Below are 20,206 nucleotides of genomic sequence, written 5' to 3' on the forward strand. Positions count from 1 at the left end.
TGCATGCTCACTCATAACTTTCCTTCCTTTCATTGTTTGGGGCTGACAATCATGATATCTGCTGTTCTGATGAGCTGGTCTCTTCTATCCAATAGCACTCTTACATTGTTAGTCTATCATCTTGCTGCTGTCTCTGATACAAGTATGATTGTCTCTCTGTATGATTGTCTCTCTGTCTGAAGCATGTTCATGTTGCTGTTAAAAATGCCCCTCCACCTCCCCATAATCCCAGAAACTTCACAGATTCATCATTTCCCCAACGGGGGGATTTATCTTGCTGCTGCTCCGAGCAGACACCCCTCTATTACAAATCTCCCTGTAGAGTCTAAGCACCAACTGTCCTGTGAATGTTCACATTCAATCAATGTCAATCAGTCAGTCCATCAATAAGAAATAAATAAAAAAGTAAATGACAAAATGAATAGATGTTAAAAAATAAATGAATAGTAATGAAAATTATTTAAAAGAATACCGCCTGTTAACTTTATTTCAGATACATTTTTAATATGAATTGTTTGAATAGTATCAGACTTGATAAGGACGATACACCACCTCAGAAAACCTCCATGTTTAGATTAGTTTATTTTGCTAGATTAGTTTGCTAGAATGATATTGCTGAAAAGCAGCAAAGGGTTAAATGTTTTTTTGAACATATATAATATACATATTGAGATATATATCGTACATTGCTGCAAAGCCTAAAACATTAAGATATTATTTATAAGCCATGTTATTAAGGTGCGCTGGGGCTGGCTATTGTAAAAAAAAAATGACGATACCAGTGCCAATACCAATATCCTTAAAGTGATACCGTTACCAAAGCAGTACTTCTATTGATACCTATCATGTGAATGGAATCTCTGTCTGTGTACTGGCTAGCTAATGTCGCTGCACTGCACAGCGCTCGTACAGAGGGTACCGCTGACAGCGCCATCCCACGACCCACTGTGGCGTTACAGTTCCCCACTGGTTAACACTCTTAGCTCTGTCAGCACCGTGCTGTTGTTAGCACTGTTGTTAGTGCTGGCCTATTTTGGTCGATGACTTATTAAAGTTACTAATACCAAGCCCTAGTGCAGATCTGCAAATTTCCCCGCTGCGGGACTAATAAAGGATTATCTTATCTTATCTTATCTTATCTTATCTTAGATCATTTTTCTTTTATTCATATGAGGCCATATCTGCCAGAGGTGTTTGATTAGAAGGGTGCCGGAAGTAGGGGGTCCAAGGGCCCAATGGCCATGTCCTGCATTGTGAATGAGTTTAAATGAATAAAACTAAATTCCACAATCAAGCTTTGATGCTCTCAGTGCTAACATGTGAAAATGCCCAAGGCCAGGTTTAAGTGTAATCCCCATGATTACATATGTCGTTGGTTGAAGAGTAGCTCATTGTGCGTAGCGAGAGTGTTGTTGAGCGACAGAAAGAGAGTGACGGTGGATGAACACATTATGTACAGAACAGTATCACACACAACACACAACACACAACAGCAACAACAAAAAAGCAATCTGCCATTCCCCCAGATGGTAGGATTATGGCATGCATGCCTTAAGATGGCAATGACATATACCATGTGACAGAACGTCTAAACAGTCTCTGAAATAGCACAGCAATCTGCTTTACCCTTCGTCTCAGAATGTCAATCAAGAACAGAGCGGATGCTTTCATTATATTTTGCATGAAATTTGTTCAGAAACTAAAATCCAACTGACAGCCATTACTCTAGTGATTGTCATTCAAAAAAATGACCAAATCAGAGACCAAATAGTGCAGAAAAGGCGTTGTTGGTGATGTTGAGCTGTTGGTCTTGATTCAGCCTGGACCAGCTTTAATGAAACCACGGAGAACAGGGAGTTGATCCAGTGCATGCCAGTGATAACAAAGACAAATGGCAAGCCATGGCGCCAATGGAGTCACAGACTACCATCCTATGATCAGTGGGCATTTGAGATACTCTCCACAAGAGGCATGAGGACTGACAAAATCCTTTCAATCAGCTGTGCAAGCAAGTGATAGCGATTAAATCACTTTCTCCGGGACGTTATCATTGTGTGACTTGTTCATCTGTCTTTCGCCCATTCGAATATCTGTTGGTGGTTTTGTGGATGCACAGACATGTGTGTGGCTCTGCTCCAATCCCCTGAAGCAGGTTTTATGGCTCTCTGGGAAACAATGCAAGGCATGCAGTATGAAAGCTCCATTTTCCCACTGCAAAGTGGTTTAAACACAACATTATCCCTCTGAAGCGCTATGCTTACAAGCACAACCTACATTTTATGGTGACAATTTTTTATGTTAAAATGCAAATAAGATAGGATGCAATTATCTCCAGTATATTTTTGTAGGTATTACAACAGGAAAAAAAGTCATATGATATCATGATGACCAAAATCACTTAAGTTGACCAGAAAAATGTAAGTGAGGGTCCGGGAGTCATTCATTGATGTTCTTTCAGAGGCTTTTTCTTACTTTGAAAATGAGAGAGGGAAAAGACTAAAAGCCTTATTAAAAGAAAAAAAAAGTAAGGTAAAGATTATTAACATGAATCCTTTTCCTTGGAGAATTTTACTATAATTATAAAACAAACCCACAATGACAAAGAGCATGGCTCAAGTGTTTAAAGAGCACTTTGGGTTTTATCTGCACACAGTAAAACCATATTAAACGATGCCACAATTCAAAAACATTATATTACTAATTCATATTATACGATATAATGCAAATCAAGCAAATTGAGTTTAACTTTCTCACTTTTCTATGTAATAATCAGTATATGGGAAAAAAGGATGAAAAAGGAAAAGAAAAAACATCAGATCTTAGTCACCTATAAATATCAACTTTTATTTGTGCAGCCTATGCAAAGAAAGGGAAAATGTCAGTTATCAGTTGAGGAGCCCCAGCAAAGCTAACTTTTTCATTCTCTCTAAAACAAAACCAAACACTTGTTGAACAGGTTTCTGTTTCAATAGGAATATATTATCCCTGGTTGTTGAAAAATACATTTGTCAAGTAAGTTTTGAACTTTAGCAATGCATTTTGATTCTGAGCCAGCAAGAAGGCTGCACTTATTGCGAGTGTCGCTATGACCATAGCTTTGGTTTTGGACAGATACGTGGGTTTAGATGATGGCATTCCCTTGGCAGCACCCTTGACAGTTAAACTTTGCTGAACTGCTTCCTGCTCCTCCTGGGTCAGGGTCATGGGGCAGAGTTCAGCCAGTACTTCCAGAGCTGCTCGCTGACCAGATTGTACTGCACCACTCATGTACCCACACCACAGGGTGGCTGTCTCTGTGCCTGCCCAATGGATCCTGTGAATCAAGGAAAACCAGTGAGCCAAATACTGAATACATTCATTTTATCCACCTTTTGGGATTAATTGCATCTCATTTAACACATAGCTATAGTATCTCAATCCATTAACAATCAGTTGCATTATTACACATGAATCTGTCGACATCATGTCTCGGTTCACTGAGATTTGCAAGTTCAATTCAATTCAGTTTATTTTGTATAGCCCAGAATCACAAATTACAAATTTGCCTCAGAGGGCTTTACAATCTGTGCACATGCGACATCCTCTGTCCTTCCCTCACATCGGCACAGGAAAAACTCCCCTAAAAACCCCTTTAACAGGGAGAAAAAAGGAAGAAACCTCTGGGAGAACGACAGAGGAGGGATCCTTCTCCAGGATGGACAGAATGCAATAGATGTCATGTGTACAGAATGAGCAGCATAACAGAGATACAACACATTCAATGCAAGTACAGGTTTCCACCAGAAAAGTTGTGAGTCCCAGCAGCTAAGTGTGTGCTTGTTTGTGTCTCTGTCCCTGAACTGTTTACTGCATCGCTACGTTCACAGCTTTAACGTTACTGCTAACTTCATGCTCACCGTAAGTCAAACACTCACTCGCCCTCTCTCTCTCTTCTAAGAGAACTAATGCCGGCTCACGTAAAGCACACAGCCTCTGCGCGAACTATTCTTTAAAGCAGTTTGCTACTTGTATAATGTAGTTTTGTTTAGAGAACCATCATACCATTGCTGCTACTTCTCATCCACTTTTCTTTTGTTCCATTTGTAATGACAAAAAAGTCAAGGATTTCTTATAAACCTTGTAAATTTCTGGTGATTGTGTCCAATGTTGTTGTCAACATCAGTCCACAGCCTTAGAGTTGAACATACTGCTGTCATAGCTGAACTAGAGTATGCAGACTGCATGGTTTTGATGATGGCAAGATGGTAGAATAAAAAACAACAACTATAAGAGCATAGGTAGCATAAACCACGTGAATATAAGAATACGGGATAAGTCTTTGGAGAAGCGTAAAACTGGCCTTACTGAGGGAAGCTTATTGGACTAAACCTCTTGGGTATCTGGTTCACACATACTGATTCTATTATTTTACATCCATGGACTATAAGACACAAGCCTTCCACTAATTCCTCATTCGAAGGCAGGCATACACATAGGGTGGATTACTGCTCATGTATTCACTAGCCCATAATACTGAACTTGCGTCAAGGGTCCTCTACTATATCAGCTCCAACCCCTGTGCATGCCCATCAATCAGAGGAATGGAAAAGGGCTTCCCCTTAGCATTTCATTTGGCCAGAATCCTTGATGATTCATTTATGTTATCTGAACAGCAGAGTTAGAGGCTTCAGCATTAAACAAGTTTACTTTGGACTCAATGTACACACTTCTCTAGGGCTCTATGATTTCCATGATGTGGAATACACGGACAGGAACGCAGATTTTTTTATGTCAATACATTAATTGGTAAAACATTTACCCATTCTATTTCCCATTAACTTCGCCACAGCACACACATACATATTCAGAACCCTCTAAACTTGCCATTAATACCAACATTCCATCATAGCTTCACTTCACATAAAAAAAACAATTTGCCCTATATTCTATCAATTTGCATTGGTAGCCATTACCATTGCATATCATTTTTTCTGGGTGCAATATGACATTAGTTTTCCTCAACATTGTTTTACTGAAGGTGGGTGCTTAAATTTACAGTTAATTATTATATACATGTTTTTGCCCCTTGATAATTGTCGGATGTCTTGGACACTGTTGTGAAGAGAGGGGCAGAGCTGTCAGCTAATTATTATCTGGTGGTGAGTTGGATCAGATTTCGGGGGAAGTATGCCAGAGAGACCTGATAAACCCAAACGTGTAGTGTGGGTAAAATGTGAATGTCGGGCTGAGGTCGCTGTCTGTGAGGTGTTCCCACCTCCGGAGAATTTTTTTTGTGCATCCCGGGGGAGGCTAGGGACATGGAATCCGAGTGATCGAGTTTGTTGAAGCCAAAACTGGGGTGTGGGAGGAGGTCAGGGAGGCTATGGAGAAGGACTTTTGGTTGCCTTCCAGGGTATTTTCAATAAGGGAAAGCAGGTCATGGGTCAGGCTGTGTTTAGCAGGGAAGAAGAACCGGAATGGGGATATTATTGAGCAGTGGAAAGAACACATTGAAGAGCTTCTGAGCGAAACTAAAAGGTCCTCTGTGGTGGAAAGAGCACCTGAGGAGATCCTGAACCAAACCAACAGGTCCTCTGTGGAGAAGGCAAAGTTTCTCGGGCAAGACCAATCTATATCACTTGCAGAGATTGTTGGGGAAGCCAAAGAGCTCCTCGGCCGCAAGGTGCCAGGGGTGGATGGATTAGCCCTGAGATGCTGAAGGCTCTGGACATTGTTCTGCCTCTTTGGTGTTGTGTGGAGGTTGGGGTCAGTGCCTGTGAAGTGACAGACATGGGTAGTTGTTTCCATTTTTTACAAGAGGGACTGGAGAGTGTGCTCTATTTTACGGCGTAGCAAACTGCAAAGTTCCTTCCAGTGTACTGGAAAGGAGCCTCCGACTGTATGTCGTACCTGAGATCCAGGAGGAGCAATGCCGATTCTGTCCTGGCCGTGGAACAGTGGCCAGCACTTTACCCTTGCAGGTCTGTTGGAGGGGTCATGGGAGTTTGCCCATCCAGTAATGTGTTTTGTGGATTTGGTGAAGGCTTACGACCGTGTCCCTCGGGGAGTCCTGTGGGATGTACTGTAGGAATACAAGTTCCAGGGGTTGTTGCCATGAGCTGGTCCTTGCATATCCACAGTGAGAGCTGGGTATGTGTACTCGCACAAAGTCAAGCATGTTCCCAGTATTTGTTAGGCTTGGCCGTCGTTGTCCCTTTTTACAGATACTGATTTCATGGACAGGATTTTAAGGCAAAGGTGGGGGAAGGAGAGTATTTGGTTTTGGGACTTTGAATTGCGTCACTGCTATTTGCAGATGATGTGGTTCTCTTGGGTGCTCCAGAACGTGACCTTCAGCAAGCACTGGTGCGGTTTGCAGCAGAGCATGAGCTTGACTCTCTTCCCGAGAAGTGGAAGATAAAAATGTCTTAGTACCGCATGTTCTCTCATGGTTTAAAGAAGGCTATAATATGAATTTCACAAAGGGACGTAACTATTCAGTAGGGATAGGCCGGTGCAAAAGTTTTCAAACTGATTTGATATTAATCCAAAAACCAGACCTAAACATGATATTTTGTTAATCATGTTGTCATATTGCATATTGTATTCTGCTCCATGACATTGTCGGCAGGTTGCTAATGTAGGCTCCTTTTTCATTTTTGTGCCATAATGAGATGTCTGGTAAGCTGGTACATAAAATGAAACTGGTTTAAGCTTGCACACTGGGCCAACAAAACAATGGATTAACCCAACTCTATTCATTAAGGGTGCTAACAAGAAATTTGATGAGTAGTCAGGAGTTAACAGAGGTTCAGTGTGTGCCAAAACTGCAATGAGAACGGTTCAGAAGCATTTTGGGTATTCAGTTCAGCCTACTGAAAGATGTCACTTGAGACTTCATCAGCAGAATCTTCAAGAAGAATTCAACCTCAGACTGAAAGGCCTTTTGGCAACATGTCAACAAGCTTGGAGTTGGTAATGCACACCACCTGTCTAGCCACTGAGAGGTATTGGGGCCTCATTGGTTTACCCAAACTGAACCTAAAAAATGAGTTTGTTGAAATTGCCTGACGTCATCCCAACTAAAGGAGCTTTTACTGCAACACAGGATTGTACTTTTCTTTTTTCACGGTGCTCTGTAATGGATTTATACAGAAGTGACCAGGCTAGGAATGTGACAAACCCAATGACTACAGAGACTTTACACAAAGGATAACTAATAGGGAAAACAATGTATCCACAAGGTATGGTAATAAAACATGGCAGAGTGAGAAGTGGTGCTGGGAGAAATCAATCAACTCAACCAAAACAGCAACATACATTGCAGGTGGCAGTAAACGGTATAATGAGCAGCAGCATTATACTGAGAAGATTGAGAGCTTGTCAGATCAAAATAACCCCTCTGTGGTCTTGTTGGACTTAATTAGTGTCTTGTTGAAATTGGTTATTATGAAATGACTTGGACTAGGTGAAACCGATAGCACCCACGACTTTAGTGCTCTGTGAAAATGAATGCAATGCTTTGTTTTTCTAAATTGTGGAGAAAGGTAAAGTAAGTGGATATGGTGGTCTTCCATTTAAAGTTTCCAACATGGAGGATTTCCTGAAATGCGCAATGGATTCATCTAATCTGTAAAACCAGGAATAAAGATAAAAGAATCCCTCTGAGCTAGTGGGATATCATTTTGACCTCCGCTGTATACAAACTGTTCTGCTGTGTTCAAGTTAATCACATTTCCCAGTGGGCTGAGTCAGATACTGTAACAGCAAATTAACAAAATGGATTTAGAAAGAAACTGGTCCGCATCGTCACCTTAAACACAAATACAGACTCTAGGAAGATTAAAGATTTCTTTCCATCCTGTCATCAATCTTTCTCAAGCATTTGATCACAGTGACCCAAGCATTCTGTAGAATAAACTTAATTTTTTCTGGTTCCCTACTATATCCCTACTTATAAGATTCAGTTATGAAGTGTATCTGTAATCAATGACCAAAAAACTAAAGGTTTGTACAGTATATCTGTCCTCATGATGACCTAATAGAGCACAAAGGTGACTAATTAACTTGCAGTGTAGGCTTTTTTGCCAACAGAATGAACCACTGTGTTTTGATATTATGGTGGGTCAACACACATTTAACAGATGTTGTGAATTGAGATCTGTTGTTACATTACATTTACATTACATTAGAGTCATTTAGCAGACGCTTTTCTCCAAAGCGACTTACAGTCAGTAGTATGTTACATATCATTCACCCATTCACACACTGATGACAGGCTACCATCAAGGTGCCACCATCAGACTCTAACTAACATTCATCATCCAGTCCACACCGATGGCCTTCAGGAGCAACTTGGGGTTAAGTGTCTTGCCCAAGGACACATCGACTGCCGAAGCCGGGTATCGAACCACCGACCGATGTTGTAACATCCAGTGTTTGGTGTTCTTGCAATAGGTTCCTTAATGCGCCTACTGTACAGTGTTGTCAGCAACGTGCCCAGTAAGACATATGCCACAATCATCTCATCTCTGTAAAGTATATTTCCTTAAAAGTTATATTGACAAAGTCCCGATAAGTTTCTGTGTGGCGGATAATGTTACCAACTTTTGGTGTAAGGATGCTAAATCGTTATTTAGAGATGCCCATGTGATTAACATTTACTCCTATCCTCACTTAGGCCTAATGTCTAATGTTTGTGTACTGTATTTTATACTGCTGTATTATTGCCTGTGGTATGACTGGTTGTACAGATCGCAACTCACGATTTCATACTTTCCTTGTTATTGAAAGACATCAGTTATCTATTTGTGAGTATTACTGGGTTACTTTGGAAGAGAAGAGAGACTTGTTCTTTCACATACTTGTCCGTGGGCCTTAAAAGCATCATACCATTTGCATCTTGCTTACTTTTCTTTATTGTTGTCTCTGTGACGCCCTTGGTTAAGAAAAGCTTGAAAGGTACATTGGTTTTACCGTCATTGCATAAAAGCTGCTTTGCTTTCCGCCTCTGTATTGGCACATCACAATCACACTGTTGGCAGGATGGCATCCTCTTAGGGCTGTTTCACGCAAATTCTGGAAGCAGTGCTGCTAATTCAGAGGAACATTTGTGAAGAAGTGAAGGATTTGTGCAGCCGGTCTGTGGACAGTGTTCATCACATTTGACCTCTTGAACGGTGTTTCTTTAAGTCCATACTATGCTGCAAATGCCCTGTGGGGATTAGTCTTGTAGACACAGTCACAAACAGTATTTCAGGTCAATGCTGTCGTTGAACCTTATTGAACTTCAATCCATTTCGCCATGGACCTTTCAAATCTTGAACACTAACCTGACTCAGCTGACCAAAACTTTTTCTTTTGGGGCCATCTGGGTGCAGTGTGAACACAACATTAACAAATCATCACCTCATTCAGTTTGGTTGAACCCTTGCTTATGTACCAGGGCAACATTTTCTTGTATATAAAGTTGTGTTCACTAAATTAATGTAATTCAAACATTCTACAATTTATTTATGTTTCTGGCCTTCACCAGCGCCTCAGGGAAATATCTGGCACATGTGCTGCTAAATGCTCCACTATGTTCACAAGCTTCAGTAATCTCTCAGTGTCTGTCTGCTGTTTGGTGCTGAGCAGGTAGTGTACAGTGGGCTATTAAAGCTTTTTTTGCTGAAAACAGCTGCCTACGCATAGAGAGAAGGGAGAGTGAAAACAGTGAACAGTAAATAAGTGGGTTGAAACTCACTCTAAAGGTCAGTACAGCTGCGGGGAGCTGCAGATTATGGTGACAGTTCTTGTATTTTGATACATTGTAATTATAAAGATAACCATAGTCCTAATTATGATCTAATTTAAACAAGTTAGTATTTGTTGGCAGTATATGTTTGGTATTATTAGGATATTTTATGAATCAAAGACTGTATGGATATATCAGCATTGATCAGCCACTTTGAACTGACCTTTATATCAATGATTCACTGCGAAGATCTGCAAAATAAATTGCCCAGTGGAGCTCATGTTTATAGAACAGAGTAGGAGTATTGTGCTGTAACCTTATGCTAAGGATTGATGTTTGTGATGATCAGTTCTTGCTGAGCTGTTGTATGTTGGCCTACAGCCAGGCTTTTGATGTACATATTGGGGTGTAAAAATCAGGCATTACCCTTTTAAGAAGATGAGGTCTATAAAAAATAGTATTAACATATTGTAACACGACTTCTTCGGGGCTCCCTGAGGAATAATTATGGTGTTTTGGAAGAAGAGTTGTTGCTGCCTTTCAAAAGCCAGAACCGAGAAGGACTAATTCTGAAATAGCTGAATGGATTCAAACTTCACTTTGTGGACACACAGAGATGAACTGCTAAGCCTGTAGACCTCTGAATGAGAGCTCCTCATATAATTATCAGAGTTAGGTACCATAACCTTACCTGTGGCAAATCATTTTTATTCTCTGCCGCTATTTCTGAAATAGCAAAATACAAAAACAGAGCTTTAAAACATTTTAAATGAATTATTTTAGATTCTGTATATATAGGTGACTGCACTTATCCTTCTCTCTTGGCAGTAGTAATCCAAACCGAGTGACAAGCAGCACAAACAACCATTGTTTTTGTTTTTACAAATGTCAGCATCTTACAAAGCAACTCGAGAGTCAGTGCAGAGGTTATTCAGCATGCATTTTGAAGTTGTTAACTCAGTAAAGCATGAACCCACTGGGGTCAATATATTCTGAGTTCTTGTTTTTTTCTTCTTACTCATTCTTGTCTCTGCTCTCTCTAACCACACCTAGAATTGAGTAGGGAGGGCCTGTGTGTAAAAATACATACTGAGCACTAAGGCATATCCACTGAGGATAATTACTCTTTTTAGATTTATACTTCCCCAAACAAATAATCCACCATACTCTACTGGAATCTGATGTGCTGTTATATACATTATGTTTGAAGCAACAGCAGCAATTTTGTCAACCAAGCATGGGCTTGCCTTCATTACACGTGCTGGATTTGTGTCAAAGTCACAACATGTCCTTGAGGATCCATTTTCTATATAGGGTAGGAATGTGGATAAGGGCTAGTGCCCCATGCCGCTGATTGAGTCACGTTATGTAATGAGCTTCCTCTGCTCCCCACAGACTTAATGTCATTATGGAAATACATTACCTGCATCCTCCTCCCCACCTCTCACTCTCGTTCTTTCAGCTGTGTGGATCTCTGAACAGGCCATTAGAAATGGATTATGGGAAGTTTTCCTATGAGAACGCCGTTGCTGACGACATCCTGCCATTTATTTGAACTATGAACTAAAAATGTAGCTCTTGAAAAGGGTTCAAATGTTTAGAAATTTCCGCCGGTTTACTCAACTACATCCTACATTATTTGTAGTAAGAGCCTGGAAGAAAGGTGACTCTTTCGGGTCCAGGGAGAAGGAAAAGTGTGATGCGGTGGTGTATTTGTCATCAGTGGATGTGATTACCTGCCACAGGGCTTCCTCAGGCTAGGGTGGTAATATGTTAGCAGACCTGGTGCCATGACATTAACAGGGCAGCCCCCGCTGTAGTCCTCCTTAGCCCAGTCCTGTAACGCAGCATAAAAGTTATATGACATTTACTTGTTTAATGGCACAGTAAAAATGCATTGCTTGGTTTCAATCGAATGACAATCCCCAAATCTAATTTAGTCACATTTTCTTTGATCACATAAAACAGCCCCCCTCAGACAATATTGATAACTGCGCTTCCCCAATCCCTCATGGTCCATTGTCATTTAACATAGGCACACAGCTATCTGAAGTAAATATAATAGTATCACATTAGACCCATTGTTGTGTTGTTTGTTTGTATCACATGACATGATTATAAAAAGGAGCTTACTAAATATTAAATTTGATTCGCCAACATTAATACTGTTCTCCTAGAGTGGAAATACAGAATAGTGGAGGGAACCATTACATAATTGGAATACCATATCAAGAACTCAAATACATACAGTACCAGTCAAAAGTTTGGACACACCTTCTCATTCAATGGTTTTTCTTTATTTTTATTTTTATTTTTTTCTACATTGTAGATTAATATTGAAGACATCCAAACTATGAAGGAAGACATATGGAATTATGTGGTAAACAAACAAATGCTCAACAAACCAGAATATGTTTTATATTTTACATTCTTCAAAGTAGTTGAATGAGAAGGTGTGTCCAAACTCAAGTTTCCTCAGGGCAATTTACCTTATAATCTTGCCTTTCAACGGTGAAGTGAGGAGTGCGGGGACTAAAACCATATGTCTGCATGACTAATGTGTCATTTCACATGCTGCCTATGTATGCTGTGCATCATTTAATGGAGCTAATTAGCTATGCTGCATGTGTGGCACAAGATTAGGAAGGTAAGATATCTACTCTGCATGTAATATGTTTTATTTCAGTAGTAGTAACGTTTGTAGTATCTAACGCTGCACAATAACGTGTTTTTTTTTTAACTTCTGTGCAATGTCAAGCAATATTAGAGATTAGCTTATGAAAAACAGCTGGTGATATAAGTAGTATAGCTCCTTCTGGGATAGCTAAGTGCGTAACATGTGTGTGGTCGCGTGAGAGAGATAGAGACTGACAATGGATGTGCTCAGACCATAGTACATGTACTGTGCACGTCTGAGTCGAAAACACTTTAATATATGTTGATTTATCTCAAGTAATATTGTTATAGCCATATTTATGTTATCACACATTTTCCTCATATAAAGCAGCCCTAGTAGTAGTAGTAGCTCATGAGTATCCATAATGGGAGATTGTGTTTGACCCTCCTTTTTGACATCATATCTGAAATTAGCCACTATTTTGGAAAGTCACTTCTAACAGGCATGTAGTTCCTCTGTTGCAGCTGCCATTGAGGGGCACAGCAAAAAGAAAAAACAGTCTACATGTCTGTATGTTTCCATCGTGGTTCTTGTATGTGTCATGTCATAAACATCTGTGGTCCATATTGACCCATTTGATGAATATGGATTAACAATTGCATTGCTGGAATACGAAATTACTGGGAATAGCAATGTAATCTTCAGAGGTCTTTGCTAAACCCATGTTAGACCCAATTGTAAAATTGTTTTAGACTAGACTGTAACTATTATGTGTCTATTAAAGTGTCTATTAAAAATAATTTGGGTTCAGTTTTACTGACAGATATGCAAGCTTTTGCAACAAAACATGGCTTCCTCACTGGGATCTAGGGTAAAAAGTGAGACTATGAATTTTGGCACTAAAAAAAGAATTATGCATCAAACCAAATTGTTATTGTTTATTAAATTAGACATCTGCCACTGAACTACTTACTTTTTCTTCATAGTGGATGAAAGATGCAGCCTCAGGACCGAGGTATTTGACCAGACTGGAAAGCACAGCTTTTCTTCTCTCCCCAACCTGCAGTCAGAAGGGAATGCCTCTACCAAAATGTAGAAATATAACAGCAGACTGAAAAAATATGAATACATATTCAAGAAACCAATCCAAGCTGGACAAAGGAAGCAGCAGTCAATTTGAATAACTCAAGCATGGTCAGCACATGCTCCTGGTTTTTACAAGTTAATGTGGTGAGTTATGTACAGAGCAGCTGAGGCCTCAGGACCTAAAGGACAGATCTCCATAAAACATGCTGACAGATGTTGCAAACTGTCTAAGATTCTTCCTCTATTTATCATTTTACCTTTATTTTCAGCACACCCTTGTGCAATAATTTGGAACTAAAACTCAGTCTCTTGATGTACTCCTTTCATAAAAACAAAAAGTGAATTGAAGCATGGTACCAAATTGCGTTCTATTAGAAATGTATATAAAAAAAGATCTCACTGTTAATTTGCTGCAGTACTGCTAATAGTGCTCAAATTCCTATGAAATTACATAGGAATATGCTATTTGATATGTAACTCAAACCAAAACAATCGACAAATTACAAAAACATTGTAAATCCAACCAAGTACACAAACAGCGTATAATTGTCCTCTTGCCTCACACAGACCTATACTAATTTCCTCTCTTTAGCAGTGAAGTAGCATGTTGATGTTAATTATTTAGCACGTTGTGCTGCATGGCACAGCGGGGAGAAGGCTACACTTCAGCTCTGAAGCAAGTCATGCTAATGACTGAAATGCCAAAACAACACTAGAGACAAGGCTGGATGTTATTTATTTTTTCAGGTAAAGGGAAAGCACTGGAAACCAAATAAAAATGTCAACACAGTTGAAAGAAATGAAGGGAAAGAGAGGATGTAGGCTTAGTGTGTGAAAAGTGTGTATTCAGTTAGTAAAAGTATGTGAAATATGACCTTTCAATCTGCAACATATGGCTATTAATCCTGCATGAACCCTACCAAATTTGAGCAGAAAATAATTCATCACTTGATATTGTGTTCATTCTATAATCTAATAATTTAGTCAAGTCAAGAACGTAACCTGTTCACCTAGTGGATAACCATTAGCTATCAAGATGCAGAGACTTTGTTTTGCCTTCTATGTGCAGCTATTAAGCTTGACTTTGTTTTCAAAGCAAATCTTTGACACTTCAGATATAGAGTTGTCCAAAAACTACATCCGTGCCTGTTGCAAATAACACATCAACAAAATTAACAAAATTAAATAAATAAAAAATATTCTGTATTTGGCAAAGTAGTAGTTATTGAAAGCTGGCAGGACCATCCCTGGCCAAAGACGCCTGAGCATAAGAAGGCAGTGAACATATCAGAATTGAAATACATCAATGTTGGGTATTGACATCCTAAGGTGGTCCCTTTTGAGACGCTGTCATGCTCCTTTGTGTTATATGCTTACGTCATTGTAATCATCAGTCCTGGGTTGGAACAAAATACAGGCTAATGTACAACTTGGCCTCACGTTTCCTCATTGTGAGTTGTAGTACCAAATAGCAGAATGAGTATAAAAAGAAACGGGCTGTGAGGTAGTGCGGCCTAATGTTGGGTTTGTTATTTTTGGCAGAAAGTCCCAGTTTAACAAGTTTTAAATTGGTGTACAGTTTATGGCTCACTGAGCAGTGAGGATCAGACAGTGGAAAGGAGACTGAAGTAAACTGTGAGGTGAAGGATTGTGTCGAGACCACAGAATAACATAATGATAGTCATTAAAAAAAAGAAACAAGACTCTAGGGCAACTCTAGTGCAACCTAACAAGCAAGGTGGCAAGTTCTATGATGAAATGGGGACAATATTAGGAAATCACTACTCTCTCAAGCCACTGGCTATCGCTGCCAGGTTTGGATTCTATAAAAGGAACCAGGAAGAGGGTGAATCTGTTTCACAGTTCATAGCTGTATTGAAACCGTTATCTGGACATTTTGACGTGCTGTTGTGTGGTCTACGCAGTGAGGCAATCAAGAAATGACTACTAGGCAGCAAGAGTATGTACCTCAATGGAGGTGTCCTCGATGCAAAGGCAATTGCTCCCTCTTCTCCTGATGTCATGATGTATGACAAGAAGTGGCTGCTGCTTGTGTAATCTTGACTTATGTGTAAAAACAAACATACTGACCTGATCATGTCTGGGATTGTGGACTTTGTCTCTCATGGGACTAGAGCCAAGATGACACCGAGCTTGAACCCTTACCTGGTGCGAAGAAGCATGCTTTCAATCCGTTCTTGATGCCTATTGTGGGGTTATCCTATCATTATTCAACTACTGCTAAGATAGGAAGTGCTTGACAAGCTTCACACTGGACACTGTGATGTGGTGCTAATGAAATAAATCATACACAAAGCAAAGCCATGTTCTGCCTGCCAGAAAGTGAGACACCTCACACAGCTGGCCTCATTACATCCATGGGACTGGACCATGGAAAAGCTTTGGTCCATCTTAAACCATAATTGTCCAGACTAAACTAAAGGTGTTTAGTGGACGCATTTGACAGATGTTGCAATATGTCATATGAACCAGTGATCATTGCATCTGAAGAAGTTACATCGATAAATTGCTCCACACTTTTGGTTCCTATGATGAATCACCTCAGCCAACATCCCTGGCTGATCCCTACCAGGATCAGCCAGGGATATGTTGTGTATTTACAGCCTAAGTTGATCCATTTTGAGAGTTATGCTCCCATGTCTTATGTGCTTATTTTATTGTAATCATCAGTCCTGAGTTGGAACTAAATACAAGCTACTTGAAAATCCTCCCCGGTCTCACATTTCTCCTCATTAGTTGTAACCGATAGGATGAGTATACAACCATCACTTTATGCTGTTTCCAAACAATAGAGCCCAACATCAGCATCCCTAATGCCACCAAATTCAGTATGTAGAAAGAGTTGGTGCGAAGCCAGCCCATGTGTCACTGAGATGTGGAGCTCCTACGGTCGAGGTGTTTCAGTCCCATAGCTTCCTTGATGAAATGTCTGCCCTCAGAGCACAAAAACCTGTGCCAAACCACAGTCATCTGGCTGGCATTGCTCGTGATTGGGATTTTTCAATTCACATGCTCCGAGTGGGAGAGAGGCTGCGAAGATTGAGAGAACCAAATGATAGCAGAGATTCATCCCATTTTGCTAGACCCTAGGCACCCAGCAACAAAGCTCCTCATCAAAATCATAGATGAACATCTGCTGCACCCGGGCACAGAGAGGGTGTAGGCAGATATAAAAAGGAAATGTTGGATCTTGAGAGCACGTCAGGCAATCAGACACCACCAACGTAATTGCCGTGCTCTATTCAGTGCCAGACAAGGTGCAATAAAGGAGGGAATGGGGAGCTCAGTCCAAGGTCCTTCGGATGTCAGACTTGCAACTGCAGAGCCTCAGAATTCTCTGTCCAACTTTCTGTTCAGGTGTTGATTGTTTTGTGCCTTACCTTGTCAAGATAGGCAGAGGGTCTGAAAAGCGCTGGGGTGCCATCTTCAAGAATCAATCAATCAATCAATCAATCAATCGTTCACATTGAGCTCCTCAACTCCATGGATGTGGGTGCCTTCTCCTTGCTTTTCCTCTGTTCAACGCTATACAGGGTGGACCAAAGGAGATACTATCGGATTGTGGTACCAACTTCCTTGGTGCTGATTCGGAACTTCACAATGTTTTTGCACTATGGAACCACACCTGAAAGAACAGCTGACAGAGTGTTAGATCCTCTTCAAGTTTAACCCATCAAATATCCCTCACTTCATTGGAGCTAGGTAGAGGGAGGTTCGCTCCATGAAGGCCTGTGTTCAAGTTGCAGTGGGGATCCAAGCAGTTTCTAAAGACGTCCTATACCCAACCTTAGTTTGTAGTCGTATCCTTGGAAGTAGAGGGGATCTTAAACTCAAAACCAATTGGATTTTTGTGTCTGCTGACATTGCCAACCCTGACCCTATCACACCTAACATCCTTCTCATGAAATGGCGAGATGCAGTCTGCTGCAAGTGCCATATGTCCCAGCATGCGTGGGTTGGTGGAGATGGTGCCAGTGCCAGACTCTTGTGAACCAGTTCTGGATCCAGTCCACACAAAACTACTTGCCTACAAGGTCAGGAATAGCTCTTGCCAAGACTGAAGTGGCAGAAGTGATCATGTAATATAACTGTTGATTTAGTCATTCTAAACATTGATCCATCGTTCGCCATAGGGAGTATCTATGAGACAGTCACTGGGACAACAGAGGGCCGAGTGAAAGGTAAAGTCTACACAAGACCTGCTGCTTGCTGGATTGCACATGTGGGGGCAGCTGTTGTGGTTCTAAATATTCAGAGACCTTTATTTAAAAAAAATGTAATTCTGTAATCGCAGGTGGTTTCCGCTTCCTTTGCATTACGTTTGTGCTCATTTACCATGTCATTTCTATACATTAACATGATGTTTTAAAGAATTACAATGAAAATTCAAACTGATGACCCGGGGCAAAGCCGTGTAATGAGATGAAAACTAATGATTTAAATCCATCTCTACATAACCCATTACCTCCACGGAGCTCCACTGAGATGCCTGCTGGCCGGCAATGAAGCCTACCAAGGCAGCATTACCACTGGGGCTGGTGGCATCAAAGGTAACACAGAATGGACACCCACTGGAAGAACCTGCCACAATTTCCCCAGAGAAGCCCTTCTCCTTCCAAAAAGCCTGCAGAGAAACAGAGATATTTCACAGCTTCATCATATATCAATGGTTGCAGAAGCACAAAACCCATTTTAATATTCTTGAAAAGGCTTTCCCTTTTCCAAATAGTTTCCCATGACAGCTTCTCAGATGGTTCTATATGACAAACCATATTTTGGGTCAGGTAAGCATCCTTAACCAAGTCAATTATTTCTGGTCAGCTAATGGGTCAGTGCTTGTTTTTCACAAAACAGACTCTCATCAGGGATCAACACTATTAATGGGTAATAAGTGAATTTGCTAATAAAATGCAAAATAAACACAAGTCAAAACATCTACGTAAGCCCAGAAACCACTATCAGCATCTGCCTAATTTAGTTTAAACATACTCTTTTCATCTTCAACAATTAGAACTACATTTTGCATACATTAGACAGGATTAATCAGCCTCATAGAGTGAATGGAGACCCGCAATACATGTACTTGAAGACTGTTAGAATGAGTAATCTGGGTTCTGAATGCGGTAAACATTGATTTGCTTTTATTATTGCTTCGCAGCGGGGAATCAAAGGCGGTAGTGAAAAGCATCTGAACCATTTTATTATATAAGAGATAATACCTGACAAGGTGTATATTTTAAAGAATGAATGGACAACGGGGAGGACATTAATTCTTGATTATAGACACTTTAAAGGGAATCATTTGTACAACGGCCACTTGCCAAATAAATACAATGAAGAACAATCATCACCATTTTCATGTATTTTACAATTTAAAATCATACGTTCTTCACCTGCCATAACAGTTTTCCTAGAAACGCCTGGGACTTCGCTAATACCTGGAACAATCATTACCATATCATTTTTTTAAGGTTTTTATGCAATATGAATGAATAGCGAATGGGATGTGAGAGGGTCGCTAATGTGATACAAAGTGTCAGTAAGTAAAGTGGGGCAATGTACTTCTTCCAGCTTGTGTTAAGAGCATGAGTCACTGAAATGAACTAATGAAGCCACAATAAAAAATAACTTGTTAACGTGTTGCAATAAATTGTACACTGAGTCTTTGACTGCGTCCCCGTTGCCATGTTTTCTCATTATAGAAACAGCCAGTGCATTAATTTAGAATGGTAAATATTTAGTAGGAGTCCTTTAACAGGGATTAATGGACACCTTGCAGCCAATCCGAATTAAGTATTTACCCAGCACATTGTATAAGTAGAAGTTAAGGTTGTTCTTTGTGAAGAATACATTTATTCACAAAATATACAGTGTAGAATAAATATGTGGTGCTAAACTACCATGTACAAAACAGTATAATTAAAGTATAATCGTGTAGGAGATCTGAACAAAAGGAGCCAACATCACAACACAATGATAGTATATACAGTACCAGTCAAAAGTTTGGACACACCTTCTCATTCAAATACTTTGAAGAATCTAAAATATAAAACATATTCTGGTTTGTTGAGCATTTGTTTGTTTACCACATAATTCCATATGTGTTCCTTCATAGTTTGGGTGTCTTCAATATTAATCTACAATGTGGAAAATTAAAAATAAAAATATAGAAAAACCATTGAATGAGAAGGTGTGTCCAAACTTTTGACTGGTACTGTATACAAACATTTAATGTTGCATGTACAAACTTTTATTAACGTATATTTTACAGCATAGTTGATATTGGCAAATTTCATAATTTAAAATCAAATTTCAAGACCATTCTATGGTATTTCGTAGGATAGAATGAGACCTTTAAATGTAAAAAGGTCTCATAAAATAATAATAATTTGTCTCTCTTGCACACTCTATGTATAGCCTGCTGGCAACTTTGCTGCCTCATGTAATAATAAGTGACTTTGAAGGAACCTGCAGCCAAGGCTTTTGGAAAGTACTGACACTTAACTTAACATTGATTATTAATGCATATTTTCATTTTGTGACTTGTTTAGAGAGAATTATATCAGCAATCTTTGTATGAATTTTTCAAACTAATGTGTGTGTTTCTGAGTTTACATTTACATATGCATACAGATGTAAAGCATATGTATTTGAATGTGCGTTCATTTATCCAACCATGCCAACTGCTTGAGAAAGGGGTAACCGAAGTCTTAAGCCCTAATTTTAACATTGTTTTTTTTAATTCTAAAAATAGTGACTTGATCAGA

The 20,206-nt window shown here is 39.8% G+C and overlaps 1 protein-coding gene across 1 annotated transcript in view; it reads right to left on the reverse strand.

The window, feature by feature from the left end:
- Nucleotides 1-2,741: 2,741 nt before the first annotated feature.
- si:ch211-127i16.2 (probable flavin-containing monoamine oxidase A) overlaps nucleotides 2,742-20,206 on the reverse strand; it is a 38,287-nt gene continuing 20,822 nt past the window's right edge. The window contains exons 9-12 of the mRNA XM_054612716.1: nucleotides 17,905-18,063; nucleotides 13,306-13,392; nucleotides 11,452-11,552; nucleotides 2,742-3,313 (exon numbers count right to left, since the gene is read on the reverse strand). Of these exons, the coding sequence (XP_054468691.1) occupies nucleotides 2,980-3,313; nucleotides 11,452-11,552; nucleotides 13,306-13,392; nucleotides 17,905-18,063 (681 nt within the window). The 3' untranslated portion in view covers nucleotides 2,742-2,979. The remainder of the gene's footprint in view (nucleotides 3,314-11,451; nucleotides 11,553-13,305; nucleotides 13,393-17,904; nucleotides 18,064-20,206) is intronic.

The sequence above is a fragment of the Anoplopoma fimbria genome, chromosome 14 (genome assembly GCF_027596085.1).
Source record: "Anoplopoma fimbria isolate UVic2021 breed Golden Eagle Sablefish chromosome 14, Afim_UVic_2022, whole genome shotgun sequence".
In the NCBI taxonomy this organism is placed as follows: domain Eukaryota; kingdom Metazoa; phylum Chordata; class Actinopteri; order Perciformes; family Anoplopomatidae; genus Anoplopoma; species Anoplopoma fimbria.